This window comes from Anguilla anguilla, chromosome 2, assembly GCF_013347855.1.
Source record: "Anguilla anguilla isolate fAngAng1 chromosome 2, fAngAng1.pri, whole genome shotgun sequence".
In the NCBI taxonomy this organism is placed as follows: Eukaryota; Metazoa; Chordata; class Actinopteri; order Anguilliformes; family Anguillidae; genus Anguilla; species Anguilla anguilla.
This window is the reverse complement of record NC_049202.1, coordinates 26,580,387-26,598,931: the sequence shown is the minus strand read 5'-3', so window position 1 is coordinate 26,598,931 and position 18,545 is coordinate 26,580,387. Positions and strand designations below refer to the sequence as shown.

Sequence of the window (18,545 nt, the reverse complement as noted above, 5' to 3'; positions counted from 1 at the left end):
AATCTGATGACTACAACACGCTCCAAAAAAATTGGGACAGTCGAGTGTTTACCACTGTGTAACATCACCACTTCTTTTAATAACACTTATTAAGCATTTGGGCACTGAAGACACCAGTTGGTTAAGCTTAGCAAGCAGAATTTTCCCCCATTCTTTGATTATGCAGGTCTTCAGCTGTGCAATTGTATGGGGCCTTCGTTGCCGTATTTTGCGCTTCATAATGCGCCACACATTCTCAATTGGAGAAAGGTCAGGACTGCAGGCAGGCCAATCTAGCACCCGCACTCTGCTTACGCAGCCATGCCCTTGTAATCCGGGCAGAATATGGTTTGGTGTTGTCCTGCTGGAAAATGCAGGGACGTCCTGGGAGAAGACAGCGTCTGGATGGCAGCTTATGTTGCTCCAAAATTTGTACATATCTTTCTGCATTAATGGTGCTCTCACAGATGTGCAAGTTACCCATGCCATGGGCACTGAGACACCCCTATACCATGACAGACACTGGCTTTTGGACCTGATGCTGATGACAGCTTGTATGGTCCTTTTCCTCTTTGGACCGGAGGACACAACGGCTGTTTTGTCCAAAAACTATTTGAAATGTTGACACGTTGGACCACAAAACATGCTTCCACGGTGCTACTGTCCATCTCAGATGAGACCAAGCACAAAGAAGTCGGCAGCGCTTCTGGACAGTGTTCATGTATGGCTTCTGCTTTGCATAATAAAGCCTTAACTTGCATCTGTAGATGTAGCGGCGAATGGTGTTGACTGACAAAGGTTTACCGAAGTATTCCCGAGCCCATGTCATGATTTCCATTACGGACACATGACGACTTTTAAGACAGTGATGTCTGAGAGATTGGAGATCATGCATATTCAGAAGTAGTTTTCGGCCTTGCCCTTTACGCACTGAGATTAGACCGAATTCCTTGAATCTTTTAATTATATTGTGCACTGTAGAGGGTGAAATGCCCCAAATCCTACCGATTTGTCTTTGGGGAACGTTGTTCTCAAAGTGCTGGATTATTCACTGACGCATCTGTTGGCAAATTGGCGAGCCATTCTTGGTCATGAAGGTCTAGACCTTTCTTGGAGGCTCCTTATATACTATAACACGATTGCCTCACCTGTTTAACATAACCTGTATTACATCACCGTGATATTTCAACTTGTCACATCGTTATTAGTCCTAAATAGCCCCTGTCCAAACTTTTTTGGAACGTGTTGCCGGCATAAATTTCATAATAAATGTATATCTTCAAAAAACAATTAAGTTAAATAGGTAAAACATGAAATACCTTGTCTTTATACTGTTTTCGTTTGAATACAAGTCAAATTAAAAATGACTGCTTTCAGTTTTTATTTGCATTTCCTTTACCGTCCCAACTTTTTTGGAATTGGGGTTGTATTTCCCTCCATTTTGGCTCTTCTGATCTGTGTAAAAAATGCAAAATTCTACATTAACACGACCTTTGAGTCTTAACCTCTTAACCACAAGCACATAATTGAGCATGTGCATAAAATGAAATGGAAAAGATTGAGTCAATGCTCTTGATGCTTTTGAAAATCACTAAACAATGCAAGCGTGCAAATTGTGCCTTAGGCCCTGTCCACGCTTATATGGATTTTTCTGAAAACGTGGTTTTTCCCCCATACCATCCACACGACCGGCATTTTAAAAAATATCTCCGTCCACATGAGAACACTAAAACGATTCAAAATGCTCACATAAGTATGCCAGGCCAGTAGGCGGCGATGAAACTGTACGCCAAACACCACAAAAGAACATTACGAGCATGCGTATTGAGCTTCTTTTCCTTTAGAGCGAAATACGAAAATGGCAAAATCAAAGGAAAAACAATCATTTGTTTGGACGGACGATGAAGGGAATCTGTTACTTAGCGTCCCACCAGCTACTTGTCCGACCGGGCCTGATCCAAAATCGACGCTCTCTCTGGCGTTTAAATCGCGGACATTGAGGTGAATTGAGCACTATTTGGCGCAGCATATTTATACGCCTCCGCTCGGAGGTGTTGTGATGTAGTAGAGCCAGGTTTACATGTAAACTTGTGATTAAACCGATCAGTGCTAACCACACATAAAGAAACCGGTAGTCTGCCATTTTTCTTGTTATTGTTTCTGCCACATACACAATACACCAATTGCCATGGTAACAGATGCGCGCGTTGACGTCATGATGTCAGCGTTTTCATAACGCTCCATTTTTCTTGTCCGCACAAAGACAGAGACCGGAGTTTTGAAAAATCTCCACCTTGGAAGGGTTTCAAAAAGCTTCATTTTCAGTGACCTACCACTTTCGTGTGGACGGGAGGCCAAAACGGAGGGAAAAAACTATGTTTAAAAAAAATCAATTTGTCCACTACTGCAAGTACTTTGGCCACACATTGTGTTTCTATAAACGGATCTAGGAGAGGCACTGAGTAAAGAGTAATTTGTGAAGTTTTGCCCCAAGCAGGAAGCATTCATTAGGATGCTGCCCTTGGCTATGGGTAAAAATATTTTGCATTGCCAAAGGGTTTTATTGAGTTTAATTCAATGAACATTATATTGGTGCAACAGAAATGCAATCAATGTTTCAGAGTTGAGGATAGATACAACTCAGGGGCCCTCAGCAGTGACATTATGAGCACTAAGGCCCAATGGTGGAGGTGAAGACATTGTGATTTGGAAAGATATCATATGTTCCCTGCAGAAGGCCTTAACAGCTTTTCTGCAAGATTCTGTCCGTTCACTTGTGATGGTGTAAAGGGCTGTTGTAGAGCACTGGGTAATTACTGGCGTAATCTCACAAAGCAAGAACCACCCGAGGGAAGTCTATGAAAATTAAGTAAAATAGCTGAGACTGATGGTATGAAAGGACAGACAGGAGACTAACACAAAACACCTTTGGCTCTGGGTCTGAAGTTATACTAGGCTTTGACCCCTCCAAATGTCATGTAGGTGAACTAACAAAGACCTAGTGCTCAGCAATCTATTCCCTCTCCTGAACAGGTGTCTGTCAACACATCTACATTATTTCCCTGCATGCCCGTAGGCCTTGTTCTTGATCTACTAAGTTATTAGATTACAAATGTTTTTTTTTACAATGTCTGGAGTTATGCCTCATTCAGAAATACACAACTGACAATGAAGAATATTAGGCTACATTTAGTGTAGTCTGGTTTTTGTTATGGCAGTATACGGTATGGTAATATGCTACGTTGATGTTTTTCTTTCAACGTATTTACATTTATAACGAATATGCTATTGTTTCACTTATTAGCAACAGAAATGCAAAGAGTAAATTAAACAAGATACATTCATTAATGTTGATTGAAATGTTGATGTCTGTTAAAAATGTTTCTAAAACGAATATATGTTTGGATTACAAGTCTATGCACCTTTGCAGCATACCCTTCTCATCGTAGGTTTGTGCATGAATTAGATGCACAAACCTACTTTCGATTTCGATTGCGGAGCATGGTGCCTTAGGTCGTTCGCGCGTGCCTGGCTTTGCACAACCGACTTGAGCACAGGTGGCAAATGCGCACACACGAGAGAGAAAAAAAAAAAAAGACTCGCTCACAAGCTCGCTGTACAACCGTTTTTTTTTAAAAAAAAGTAACGTTCATAAAATATTTCCATAGACTCTCGTAACCACTTCGGGAAAAGTGGAGCTTTGTACTTAAGAGAGACGACAGACTATGGGGACAGTATCTGACGATATCAGGAGACTTCTGGAAGGTAACATTACCTGAACTTATTACTGAGTCAATGCAGGCTAAGCCTTTTTAAACGCTTACTTTATCTCCTACTACAGAATCGATTTGTTGAGGCAGCTAGTCTGTAATTGACAGATTGCTTAAAATAAACTGTTTACTTGTGTCAAGTGGAATTAGTTTATCACTGAAATGTTCAAATTATTTCACACCTTTAAAATACTTATGTTTATATCATGCATATAATGTTGCTAACTAAAGATCACTGGCTACGTAATGCTACGTCCGTTTCACCTCCACTTACATTGATGAAGTCGTACAGAACGGCACCAGAAGTGATTATCTGTGATAAATGACTATTAGAAAAATTATGTGAATGAAATTAATGAAAAGAGGCCTGTTAGAGTCAAGTTCTGCTTATAGATCAAGCTCATATGCGCCACAGTAAAAAGCTGAACTTAAAAAAAAAGTATTGAATTGACTGTAATAAAGTTATAGAGTACATTTGCTCATACAATATATGCTCTTTAATTAATCTTTCAAGTGTTGCTAACTTGTTACTCACAGGACCTGTACTTTTTGTATGTCATGTTTTTCTGTAGTAAACTGTAAATGGTAAACCTGTAAGTTACATTAACTTAACCTATTTATAATGTACTTGTGATACTGATGCTTGATCCAAAGTTAAAATTTTTAATAGTTTGAACATAACATTTCTACTGTGTGTGCCTGTTGTGTCTGGGAAGATAGCATTTTAATGTATGTTTTCAGCTTTTTTATGTGCTGTAACAAATGACAGAACTGTGAACCACCTATACCATATTTTGCTGACTGCCAAATCAAATAATCCTGACACAAAAGAACATTATTGTAAAGAATCAGTTGTCATCAACACCATTTGCATGAGCAGTACAGGATATCTGGCCTCTGACGTGTATTTGAATGTGTAAGTCTGCTCATGGAGAGAGGAAATAAAGCAGTTTCATCAGATAGGCTGAAACTTCTTGGTTTCCATGTGCCAGCACCAGGCACGCAACCAGACATCTCTGTTGGGGGGGGGGCTAATAGAGAGTTATGGTGATGATGTTATTGTGCTTCCTTGACTTTCATTGGCGCAACTCTGGTCCTCATGTTGACAAATGCCAATAACAGTCTGCAAAGGCAATCAAAAGGCTAGAATTGAAACTGGATACTGAAATGTCTCTTATACCTGCACTGAGGAAGCAATTTAACACACAAAGTGTCCCAAACATCATGATGCCCTGAAATGAGGGGGACTATTTATAAAATGTGCTGTAATTTCTACATGGTGAAACCAAAATATATAAAATGCCCTTAACCTCTTAGCGCAAAGCCCTATGGATTACCAAACTCAGACATTCGGTGCTACTGCAACCAAAGTATGAGTTAAAAACAGAAACGCATTGTTTTAGTTTAAATAAAAGCTGAGAATGTGTACTTTAACCACATTACAAATCAAAAATTGTGGCGTACAGAGCCAACATTTGATTTTGCTGCTTGGACCTTAGGAATTGCTGCTTGCAGCAATATTCTTGTCTTGTTTTTTAAGGTAGTAAATGGCATTGAAATGATTTTACAATTGTGTAATACATATATATCACAAAGACTATGGATGGAACCATTATGGAACTGCAAATTGTTGCTTGCATGATATGAGTGAACATCTCTCTCAATGTACTACTTATTACACAGATAGCATCTAATAACAGTGAATTACAAGCCGTATAGACATGATCCTTGATATTTTATATGTACTCATAGGGACTAGCTGGGATACATAATCACGTCCCAGTGAACACCCAAATTATTGACTGCACTTAAATATACTCAACCAATAACTAAATATACTAGCTAGACATCACATAGTCTCACGTGCCACATACCTAACATACAGCTTGGACTTTATATATTTGTGTAGTATCATAAAAATGACAGTAAAATGCTCAAGCAATAGAACAAGTATAAGGAACAAAAAATATAGCAGAAGTGAGACCATCCCGAAGCCTAGTTGCCACAAACTTCTCAATGGCTTTATCTCCACACGGCTTGACTACTGCAACTCCTGTTCTACTAGTCTCCCACCTACAGCCATTTCATAAACAATTGTGCTTTTGTGCTGCCATTTTTGAGTTTTTGAAAAACCTTTTAAAAACATTTCCTAGACTGTTTGACATATCAACATGGAACTTGAATCAATTTCCTCATTGGAAGGCCCTCTAAAAAAGTTATGCAAAGAAAAAATTGATAATGGATGGTATGCACATGACGTCACAGTGGAAGTCACTGCGGTTACACCCTCTGAGTAGCAGAAAGACTACTGAGTGGCAGCGTTAGCGTTCAGCTTGAATGCCGCAAAAACACAAAAAACACATCCAAAATGGGAAACAGCTGTTGTGTGATTGACTGTACAAATAGATTCAACAAGAAATTGCATCTTTTTACAGACTGCCGAAAGCTAAAGAAAAGAGAAGCATACCTTAAGTTATGTACTGTATTGACTACTCATCAATGAAATATAGTATCTTTCATTTATATTCTGTGTAACTGTAAAGTTTTTGTCAGCATTTATTAAAAAACATTGATGATGATGAGCCTTGTGTTCTACAAACAAAGGGGGGTATGGTTAGATAGTGTTAGCCAGCCAAGCATATAAGTTAAGGTATGATTTCACCCAAAAATCCAACATACCTGACACAAAATGACAACCTCAAAACCACCCCGGCATGGGGTACACCTACAGTCACAGTCTTAATAGCTTTAAAAGTTAACACAAAGTAAGCCAATTCAATACAATTCCATGTTGTATGACACAAACTTATGATTAAACAGTCTTTAATTCATTTTTTGATTACATTTATGTCTTTCATGCCCTACCTGTATCGGTCAAAATCACAAGAATGTACATTATTCTCTGCTTCCCATCTAATGTCTGTTCAATCCAAACAGCTTTATCAGCTGATGTCACGTCACCACGTAGCCTAAAGTTAAAGTTGAGTTAAATAACAAAGATCCAGTCTGAGTTCAACAAATCCAATCAATTGGTTAATTAGCCTACTGACAACAGGCGAACAACCCCATTCGGTTAAACCCTGCGGGGGGTTGTATGTAGTCACTAAATGACTGTTAACGATTTCATACATTTGGATTCCTTGAAATACACAATACAGTAGCTGAAAAACACGTCCGGTAAAATAATAAACTTGCATGTAGCCAAAACAGTCTTTTGGCAGATATTTCCAGAAATATTTATTGAACTCTCCATGGTTTGTTGGAGGCAAAGAGATGGTAATTCTGCGTGTTTGATCTGAAATACGTTGTTCAAGCTTGGTCCATCTACATAAAAAGTCTGTGCTACATTTTGCCCCACTCTGCCCTACTCAAATTTTTTTCTTTAGTTAATCAGAACAAACTCAAATTAACAGTTACATTTACTCAGCTTCTAATTCATATGAAACATAATTTCTGAGCTTGAAATTAATTTAAATAAGCTTTGTTTTTTAGCGTAAAAATGTTACAGCAATAAAACTGAATAAGTCAGGGTTAAAGTTTTTACAGTGTATACAGCAACTTAACTAATTTATATGTTTTAAAATAAAATGGATTAGTTTACAGAAATGTTGAATACTTTTTAAGTAATTTTCTTTCTTGAATACAGATCTTTATATAGATGCACAATATGGAAATTATTGGGCCTATATCTCTAACATTTGGCCATACAGGCCAATGCTCACACCTCCCTGTCATAGGCAGCCTTTGCTATGTTTCATTTGTTGGCTGGACTGCAACAGCGGGGCCAGCCCTACGAACACGAATGTCTGTGACTGAGTGACAGAGTGATGAAGTTACACCATCGGTTGGCCGAGTTATGAAGTTACACCATTGGTCGGCCGGATCACGTGTGTTAGGTCCAGCTATAGAACTAGGTTTTAACCTGGTCTTGTTTAGACTGAAACAGGCCTTGCAACTGAAAAGGGCCTTGCCTCAATCATAAAGTGAAAAAAAAAAAAAATCCCCCACAGTGAACAAAAGAAACGCCTACCTAGTAGTTTCCCCATTCAGCCTCTGTTGCTGCTGTTCCTAACTTGATGACCCTATTTTTTAAACTGCTCCATAAAGAATCTCGAGGAAAGCCTGGGACATGTTTTAACAGGCTGTGTGTTTGTGTTCGTGCTGAAAGAGTTCAGCATTTGTTGGAGTTATAGTCCAAGGATTATTATTTTTGAAAGTTAAAAGTTATAAATCTAATTGGGAAACAGATAGTAAAGTGAGTAGGCTAATTTCAGTTGCATGCTGTTGTTCATTGTGTTATTTGATGGTTTGGTGGATGATGTTGGTGGTGGCGGGGGGGGGGGAGTTGTGAATTGGAACTGAAGATAAGTGGGCCTCCAATTAGTTTTTGAAATGGCAAAGGACACCTGTGCTTCCTATATATGTTCCTATATGTTGTAACACAAATGCAAATTGAAAGCAGATTTCTGAACTCATGACTGATGTGGACTAGCACAGACATCAAGGTATGAAGTTTCCAAAGCATATTTAACTTGTTGGCTTTATTATTAAGCAGAGGGAATAAGTCTAGAGAGCTAATGCGTCTGAGTTCTGCTTGGGAGTTTGGCTGAAAAGAAGGACAAAAATAAAGAATAAATATAACAGATTAAAATAATCATGATTAGGCTACTTTTTGAATGTGACATTTCTGTATAATTTACAGCTTTAGCAACACATCAAATGTGTAGCCTCTCTGGCACGTATATACATATATGGGGTCGATATTGTTTGTCTGAAGATATTAGTGGCCGGTACTGGTGCAGTCCCTTGTTTTACTGTCATCCCAATTTTAGATTGTTATATAGTTTAAGCCTGAGATGAACACAATTCAATAGCCCATCTTGCATTTGTTCAATATACATATTAACAAAGTTTGGAGATATTTGGAGATAAGACAGATGGTTTGTGCCATTTTGTTTTAATCCTTGCATACCAAACCACCCCCAATCCCACACCACTGCCACAATGCTGCCATACATTTCTTATTATATACTTTCACTTCTTTGTGTGGTGAGCCAGTGAATGGCTGGTTGAGAATTGTTGTTATAAAGTTCTTATTATACGCTAGATAATGGCTCCCCCACCTTCCAATAAACTCATCTTAATCTCTCTGTATGAACTTATTTTAATTAATTTGAAGGGAGAGCTTGTTCACACAGACACATGTTTCATTTTATGCTCAATTAACACAAGAGGGCATGCTCTTAGGGTGGCATGATGGTGCAGTGGGTAGCACTGTGGGTAGTACTGTCACCTCACAGGAGGTTTGAATCTCGGCCTGGGCCTTTTTGTGTGGAGTTTGCATGTTCTCCTCGTGTATGCGTGGGTGTTCTCCGGATACACCGGTTTCCTCCTAAAGTCCAAAGACATGCTGGTAGGCTAATTGGAGACTCTAAATTGCCCATAGGTATGAGTGTGTGAGTGAATGGTGTGTGTGCCCTGCTTTAGATTGGTGACCTGTCCAGGGTGTATTCCTGCCTCTCGCCCTATGCACGCTGGGATAGGCTCCAGCTCTCCTGTGGCACTGACCAGGAATAAGTGGGTATAGATGATGGATGGATGGATGGATGGATGGATGGGTGTGCTGTTTTTAGGAGCTACAGGCCTCTTGTATCAGGTTGTTTTTAAACACAGAATGTCAGATCTTTTGTATATTTTTTATTTTTATTCCAAACAACTACTGAAGACTCTGACTGTTTTTTAATATCATTCACCATTTTGCATTTAATAATGGTAAAAGTTTTAAGTGTATCAAAATTATGTATCATATAGATAAAATTATTATTTACAGCCAGAATTATATGTTCACATAAAGAAAGGTAGCAGGTTGATTAATTGCCCAATTTTGTAAAAAAAAAAAAAACTGAAACTGAGGTTGCAAAGAATTAGAATAACCTTGTGGGTGAACTTTTCCACTGCATTACACCAGAATGCTAGGCAACGGGCCCTTTTGTGTGCAGTGCAACAGTGATGGAGTGAGTGTAGGCTTGAAGCCGGGGTCACCAGGAGTGTAACAGGAGAGAAGTAATGGTATAATTCAGCATAAGGCAGACTCAGAGACTGCCTCCAGACCTAGTGCCAGAGCAAGGCAGCGCGGGGAGGGCCTGCTGCAGAGCTCATCTTACACTGCTTCTTGTTGCTGTGGCAGATAACTGTCTTTCCTTCTATTAACAGGCTGTGCAACACTATGCACAGAGATGTTGGAATAAAGAAAATGTGCTTGCATCATTTTACTTTTAGTATGTGACAAACATACTTCTCAACAGGTTTTTTAAATAATGATATAAATAATACATTGCCTGATTTTAACAATTCAACTGTGGAATTATGTCAAATCAAGGGGACAGAAGAAGAAAACTGAAATATGGGAAAAAACAACCAAACTACATATTTTGCAAAATAAGGATTTGCGTCAATAAAAAATATTTGTTGTTTTTGTGCAATAATTAACTTTAATTATTTTATCTCTCATTGAGAGTTTGAAATTTCTCTGCACTGCATTTTACGTAACATACATTCCTTTTTTAATTTTAATATAATGGAAAACCCTCAAATAGATATATTTCATTTTTTAAAGGGGAGTTCATTCTGATAATAATGTTAAACACCTTTGTCCTTTTTAAGGATGAAAACATGCATTCCTATCAGATGTGCTATTTAGTGATGCAAATGCAGAGTACAACTCCTGTATGTTTTTGTTTTTCACGGGGTAATTTCCCTGAACCACCCTACAAAAATTGGATGATGTAATTGTATTCCTTCGGTCTACCCCCACCCCCCCCACCCCCTCTCAAAATTAAACGATGCCCATGTTTACATACCCTATTTAGGAAAAGCAAATTTTTTGTTGTTGCCCACCCAAATTATCCAAATGCCCGCCCAAAGGTGACATCCTAGTAACACCTCTGTGCAGGCTCCCCATCTCCTCTTGAATCAAGCCATTTTTTAAAATTAAAACATGGGACCCTGGCATTTATTACATGGGTAATAGACATAAAAAATGTTTTCTTTGATGCAAACATTGCATCATATTTTATTAATGAAATGTGAAAACATGTAGTACACAAATGGTTCACACTGACCCAATTCATTATGCTAGCACCCAACTAACATTTTGTATCATACCCTTTGTTTCTGGGGTTGGTTCAGAAAATACCGAAATAATGAAAGACCTAGTTTGTTAACCTTCCCAATAAATGTGGAAGGATGATTCATTGGTCAAAATCTGGTGAGCTGCCTGTAGTGACTCATAATGGATTTCAAGTACAAGACTACCTCTTTGCTTCTGCTTGAATATTCACACCTTAAAATGTGTAAAATCTTCCATCTTTTCTGATGTCTGTGTGTGTTCTCTTGCTCAGCATGCATGCTATACCTCCCAGGGTGTATTTGCAGGTATCCTTACAAATCAAACATAATGGTGAATGTTGTGGAATACTGTGTGTGAACATCAAACAGCAGTGTGATGTCGTTACAAATATGAAAGTTAATTTTTTTTTTTTATACTTGAAACTGACAACTTTGTATGTGGGCCTAAAGGGTAAAACTTTGTTTAGAGCATGCTGTACTAGTCTTTATGTTAGAAGTACAATAAACTAACAATCTTTGTATTAGAAATAATTATAGTCACAATACAAATATAATAGGGATTTTTGGTTCATGAATTTTTGGACATTTTGGATTAATGAGACATAGAAGAAGTTGTTCATTGTATTTACTTAAATAAGATGCTTACTTGTAAATAAAGTGCACCATGCACCACACAGACAACACTAGGGAAATTGGGGGGTTTTTTTGTGCTCATGAATGCTCAGAGGAGAGTAGAGAATTCGCACAATTAGCTCAATCCTATGACAACTGCAAAATTTCACGAGTATGAGTCTTTCACAGTGGACCCCATGTGTTTCTTTGCCCTCTGCAGACTGTGAGCTCTTTGTGTCAGAGATCCTGCAGGATGAGAGCCTCAGCAAGCATGCCCGGGACACGCGTGAAATCCTGCTGAACAACTTCCGCGTGGTTTACTCCAGGTGAGGGCCCTACCGAATCCACACCTCACCCACCCGTGCTGCTACACAGATTGACACCAACAACTCACCTTGTCATGACTGTGCCAGCTAGTCAGGCCAGTTTGAACTGAAGAGGGAGATGGACGTTTAGAAGACGTAGTGTGTTCAGTGACTTATACACTAGCCATTATAATGTTAACACCACAAGTCCAGTGGAACGAGCTAGATCCTGAATCATGTGATCAAGATGGTTTAATCTTGGAAGCAATTTTTATTTGTTTCTGAGGCCATATACTGTAGCTAGGTCCTCCTCTTTAAGCACTCCATCAGGTTCATTGTGTTTGGATGGTGTCCTGTCACCTCAGTCCTGAGACAAACAGCCTTGAGACCCCATCTGGGAGAGGAACAGATGAGCCCTATAGCTGTACAGCCCAGTGTAATTTGAGAAGAATGGATTTAACTTGAAAGGCAATATTCAGGAAACACCCCTTGGAAGCTAAGGGGGGAAGGGTGCATATTTCTATTAGTATTTATCTACAGTTTAACAAAGGGGAGTGATGGTCATATTTCATTTGAAACAAAGTGGGGTGCACATTTCCCTTTCGCTAATTGATAAAGAGAATTGTCTACAGCAGGGAGCAATAGTAATGGGGGACTCAGTGTAAGTTATTAACTTGTCTTGAGCAGTTTTATAGGAATCATCCATCAACAGAGACACACTTTTTACGTCTAAAGTTACGCCCAGCCCTGCAGGACAGAGATAGATTTGAAATTTATAGGCGTTTATGGATTGCATTTACAAGCATGATTTAGGGGAATCCTAAGCAGATGTTTGAATGAACCACTCAGTCCATAATTTATGAATAAAAGTAGGAAATAGACTCATCATTATGGGTACTGATAGCTGATGACTGGAATGAATGTCATAGAACTACCACTGTGTTTTCTTTTATTTTGTCTTTTTGTCACCTATGGGACAGGGGGGAGTTATTATATTTTACAGTAGCTATGACTTCTCTTAAGCTACCTCCAGTATGCCTAATTGGCCAAACTAGTGATGGCAATTCTTAGGAGATGTTTAACATTTTTGAAAATATGAGATGGTCCATGAAAAGACTTTAGTGATGGTGCTTTCCTGAATATACGTATGTTCAGGAAAACGGGATGCTGTGGTGAAGTTTTTTTTCTTGTTGTTTTGTTTTGTTTTCAGTTTTGGATCCATGCTAAATAAAAATGTTTTGGCTAGACTTTACTCATCTCAGTCTACTAACAGCAGCTATAGGGAAGGCAGAGGTCAAGTGTTGGAGACCAAAAAATCAGTTTATCCCAATGTTTTATAATCTCCAATTGTGAATGTGTGATTGTCCATCTGCAAAAACCTGCAAAATAATTTCAGGAGCGTGCATGCTAGTATGGCACAGGCAGTGGCAGATGCCCATTTGACTAGGAGAGTCAGCACTGACACAGACTCGATTCTGGACTGTGGAGCACTCTACTACACTAAACTACTGCTTAAGTAATATATTGCACCCAGGGGCCCTCTTAGAAGTACATTTATCTATGATTTAATGACGTCGTTTAAAACTATTTCTAATAGCATAACTGAATAGTCAAGCCTAACCCAGTGCTTGAGTTTCTATGTGAAAGTACATGTACAGTACCCCCCATAATTTTTGGAACAAAGGCATTTTTTTCTTGATTTGGGTTTGCACTCCACAATTTTAGAGAAAAAAAGTTTATGTCCCAAGCATCATGAAGGGCACTGTTTTATCATCTAGTTTCCTTTGTTGAAAAGCCTTGCATTGATCTTTTCTGTTGCTGTTTGTACTTCATAAATTACTGTGAATGTCCATCCCTTTCAGTGGTTAAAGGCTGGTTTCTGAGAGCAGACTAAGGTACAATACGCACTCTCCAGACTCTCATTTCAGGACCAACTGGAATTGCAGATTGGGCTTGTTTTCTGAGCTGAACATCTATTGTCAGCTCAATCTGTAAATTAACACTAATCAAATCAAAATTATTTTGTTTTTGCCATCTTAACACTACTGCCAACTGTGTATGGCCCATTACATTGTGACAGTAGTATTTTTAATAATAGTTGTGTTGTATTGTTGTGCTGAAAGGTAGCCATATCAGTTATTCAACTTTCACTTAAAGAACCAAGTTAAAATTCAAAGCCATGGCACTACAGTGCCATTTAAAACTACTGGATTATGATCTATTACTAACAGTTTTGTAGCTAAGAGAGTGAGAAGAAAAATGAACTTAAGAGCCTTAATTAAGCTCTGTCAGTGAGATGAGAACTCCTTTGTCTGGGGTTATGATTAAGTTTCAAAGGAATTATGAATATTAAAATATTCTTCTTCAGTAAAACCCTATGAGATGGCTGTGTTTAACATTTGCTATACCATGTCTGGAGCACAAAACCTTGAACAGCATGGGCCCCCAACAGTTTTTGCATCTGTGCATTTTTTAAATAGCGCAAAATAAATGATAATGGCCTGGTTTCAATTTGGCTAAAATGTTTCACTGACAAATCAATGCAATAAATATTTTTTTCTTCATAATCACATTGTTCAGTTATGTCAGTTTTGTTGGTTGATGATCTTGCCAAACTAATTTTTTGTAAAAAAAAACAAAAAAAAAACACTGCATTAAAGTAAAAGTTATGGATAGATAATTGTTGAATTCGAGCTAATGTCCTGATCAGTATGTTTGAAGAGAAGTTAATAAAAAGCTATTTTACAGCATAAAATATAATATTTTTAACATTACCAGAGCACACACTCCGCGTTTATGGCACCACAGCTCGGCAGGGATACCAAGTCAGCTCAGCTGCTGAGCTGCAAAAAAAATTAATTAATTATTTCACTTAATTTATAGTATGAAACATAATAAGAAAATGTGCATTTAAATGTGCACAAAGAATGTAAGTAAAGCATAAGGTGCCTTCACCCCCTATTCCCAAAGTCTGCAAAAACAACTGTCTATTGTGTGTGACCCGTCGCATTAATTTACATTAATTGTCAATATGATTAAGTTATGGTATGTAAAAGACATCAAGAGTTGGGAGCCACAAAAGGAAAAAAAACTTGTGATGAAGCTTATGCTTCACTTGCAGGTATGTTGAGAAGTCAAGCACAGTGTCGTCCTAGCGCTATGGTACTATACACTTAACCTTAGCTGTTACTTTGAACAACATCATAAAGGAGAAACTAATGCTAGCAAACATCATAAGCTAGTTCCTGCAGCTAGTCAGATGCGTAGATGCTTGCTAGTATGGGCGAATAGCTAGCAGCAGCTGATCACCAAAAAAATGTCTGCCAAACCCAACACTAGACACATCGACACTAGCAAACTAAAAAATAACTAAAATGTGTGACATGGCTAATTATATTGCTAACTAGCTACAAGCTTCACCATGCTTAATTCTACATCTGCTTAAATGTTCAACATGTTTTGCGTTCAGATATGCCAACTGCATACCCTCATCATAAATAGCTGTTATTTGAGCATTTGTGGCCTTTCTGTTACCTTGAATGAGTCTACCCATGCTCCTCTGACTTCTCCCATTAACAATGTGTTTTCAGCCAGAGAACTGCCACTGACTCACACCATTCTCTGTAGCCAGAACTCTAGTGTGTAGAAATCCCAGGAGTGCAGCTGTTTCTGAGAAACTGGCACCAGCAATCATACCGCGGTTAATGTTGCTTCGGTCATGCATCTTGCCTGTTCTAATGTTTGGTCAAACAAAAGACTAAACCTCCACCATATCTGCATGCTTTATATAGAGTTGCAGCCACATTATTCACTATTTGTGAATTTGGTGAAAAGCAGGTTTGCCTTATAAAGTGGCCGGTGAGTGTGTGTTTTATCCTGTGAAAGACAAAGTTTTGACCAGAGTCTGGTCTTTGTCAGATCTTTGTCTTCATGTAACGTGATGAAGATCAGGCTCTGGTCGAAATGTCTTTCACAGAATAAAAAAGTAAAACATGATTGGGATCTAAAAAGCAGTGTGCAGTGTTTTTTCTCTCACACAAAAAGGAAATTTCTTTTACTACACTTGAATTAACATAATTTTTTGAGTCTATTCTGTGATTTTCTGGACTTTCACCAGAAAATAGTATTAGTCATATTTTGTTCTATATGTGACAAATTTAGACAGCTGCACAGCAACAATAAAGTAGGGTAGCCTGTATTTTTGCTACCGCTATAATTCTGTACTCCATGCTAAAATGGCACAGATTACATCACCTTGCCATCCAGTGGACTGGATGCTTGTCTACTAACATAACATGTAACATAACCAATGCAAGGCTTTTTTGTGTGGTTGCCCCTTTTTGTGGAACGTGTGATTATCTGGTAAGTAGTGGAGAATCATTGCAGAAAACTAAATTTCCCTTAGTCCTAACTTCCTCTTGTGTCATGTAAATTATTTATGGCAGCAAATTTGTCTGTATTATGGATTCATGAATAAGCCTGTTGATAAACCATTTAACATATGTTTATGTTGCACAACTATAAACTACTAATGTACTGTTGGCTCAACTGCATCAAGGATAGTGACTCTCAACATTAAGTTCATTGAGGCATGTATTATTACCACTACCTGCACATACTCAAAATGAAAACCAGCATCTACAAAGTTCTGCGGAATGAAAGGTCAGGTCTCTTTCAATGCAATGATAAATAAGTGGATTTTTCAAAATCATAATGTGTGGGAGTTTGTTCATGTCTATGGGAGTGTAGCACAGCTCTCCTGAATTGCAGGATTTTATTGAAGAACTGTTGTCAGTCACGAAAAAAAACTTCTGAAGTACATCAATGACTTATTAGAATAACAATAGTAACAATATGACTAGAAATATATTTTTTTCATCATAGACCAGTGATTTCTAAACATGGTCTTGAGGCCCCCTATATAGTATAAACAAGTTTCTGTTGCTGCAAATATGTTGACCAATTAAAGAGAGGCTATTTTCCTTTAGCTTTTTCAATCTCAGTGACTGGATGTCCACACAGTGACCAGGAGCCCACTGATTTCACCTGTCCGTATAGTTTATGCTGTAATTAAAATGACATTATAAAATGAAAAATGCGTCTTATTACCAATGGATTAATTTCCCATATAAGACATTATGGAAAATGAAAGCATTAATTGATCTGATGAAAAAGTTGTTCTGATTAAAAGTCCAGGGTATACAGTATTAAAAGTATTTTAATAATATCACCTTTCTTGTCAAGTAACAGCTTGTTACAAATCAGTTTGTAATTATGGTTGAAACCAAAATTATGGTACACAGGGGGATCCCAGGACTGAGTTTGTGCATCACTGTAATAGGCAAACAATACATTTCACGTGGGTAGTAGATACTAGCCATGAACACGTTTTTTTCCATATGAAATCAGGCCATTTATGCAATGGGTGCAGACTTTATTTCTCAAGTTTTTAAATACCTTGTTTTTAATCGATAACGTATTTATTCTGGTTTTAGAAAATATATGTGTAAGACTGTTTGGACCAGCTGCTGTTTTAAGTTTGCTTTTCACGTCATTTCTTTTGTTTCTGTGCTCTTGCACTCTTTCTTCCTGTGCTGTTTGTGGTAGGAAGTAGCTTTGTGGCTGGAGAGGTGTCAGAAGAATAAGCACTTCAGAATCTGTTGTGCTGCATTGTGTTATGTCATTATTAGACAGTCCTATATATTGTGTACATTATTGTATATTTATACATGCACTATGTATTATATCACATGTGTTTTTACAAAATACTGTTGAGAAGAATTAGATTGTTTCCAAACTTTCAGAGCTCATTGTTCACCTCAGCTCACTCAAATTGGCTCTTTCAAATTGCAGCAAACTGTGAGATGATTTGTGGCTGGTTCAGTATCGCTCAGTGGACAGTATGTGACAGTGTGTCGCAGGTCTCCATAGTGTTACCACACTGTGTAAATATTTTACTGTTACTCAGGCATACTGGATTGTATGAAAAGTACACCCTCAGTGGATAAAATAATAATAAAATAATAAAATGAAGTAATCCAACATGCAGAAGCCGTCGGTGAACAAAAGCGCTTCATGTTTCAGTAGTAATTGCTTTATCTTTGAGTTTATCAGTCTCTTACATCATATTGGAGAGATTCTGGCCAGCCCCTCCTTACAAAACAGTTTAAGCTCTTTGAGTGCATAATTTGAGGGCATGTTTATGGACAGCTCAAATGGGGTTGTGGTCTGGACTTTGATTTGGCCATTCCAAAACCTTGATTCTTTTCTTTTTCAGTCATTTAGTCATACATTTATGGGTTGCTTAGTATCATTTTCCTGATGCATGATTCACTTTCAGACAAGCTTTAGCTGTTCGACAGACGGGACATTTTGTTGTAGAATATGCTGGTATGGAGAAGAGTGCACGGTGGACTCAGCGGTTGTGAGGCATCCATCATCACCCCTCCATCACCATGCTGGACAGTTGGCATTATGGTAATATGAGGTATTTGCTTTTCACCAAATGTGGTGTTTTGCATTGTGGCCAAACGTTGGTCTCATCTGACCAGAGGATTATGTTCCAAAAGTATTGTGGCTCATTAGCAATGCCGTTTTTGGACAGAATTTGCTTTCCTCCAGCTATGCTACCATGAAAACCACATTTATTCAGTCTTTTCCTAATGCGGGAGTCATGATCTCCAACATTTCCTTTGCTGACAGAGGCCTGCAGGTCTGAATGTAGCTTCAGGGCTCTTCACAATTTCTCAGA

At 38.2% G+C, this 18,545-nt stretch overlaps 1 protein-coding gene and 1 long non-coding RNA gene across 3 annotated transcripts in view; one reads left to right on the top strand and one right to left on the bottom strand.

Moving 5' to 3' along the window:
- The window catches only part of LOC118220159, a 56,858-nt gene that overhangs the window by 10,621 nt on the left and 27,692 nt on the right, over positions 1–18,545 (bottom strand). The window lies entirely within an intron of this gene.
- Positions 3,525–18,545, top strand: part of skap1 (src kinase associated phosphoprotein 1) — a 176,943-nt gene continuing 161,922 nt past the window's right edge. The window contains exons 1-2 of one of the 2 annotated variants that reach the window (XM_035403793.1): positions 3,525–3,744; positions 11,710–11,815. In XM_035403793.1, the coding sequence (XP_035259684.1) occupies positions 3,705–3,744; positions 11,710–11,815 (146 nt within the window). In that variant the 5' untranslated portion in view covers positions 3,525–3,704. The remainder of the gene's footprint in view (positions 3,745–11,709; positions 11,816–18,545) is intronic. The other variant, XM_035403792.1, reaches the window with a different exon arrangement.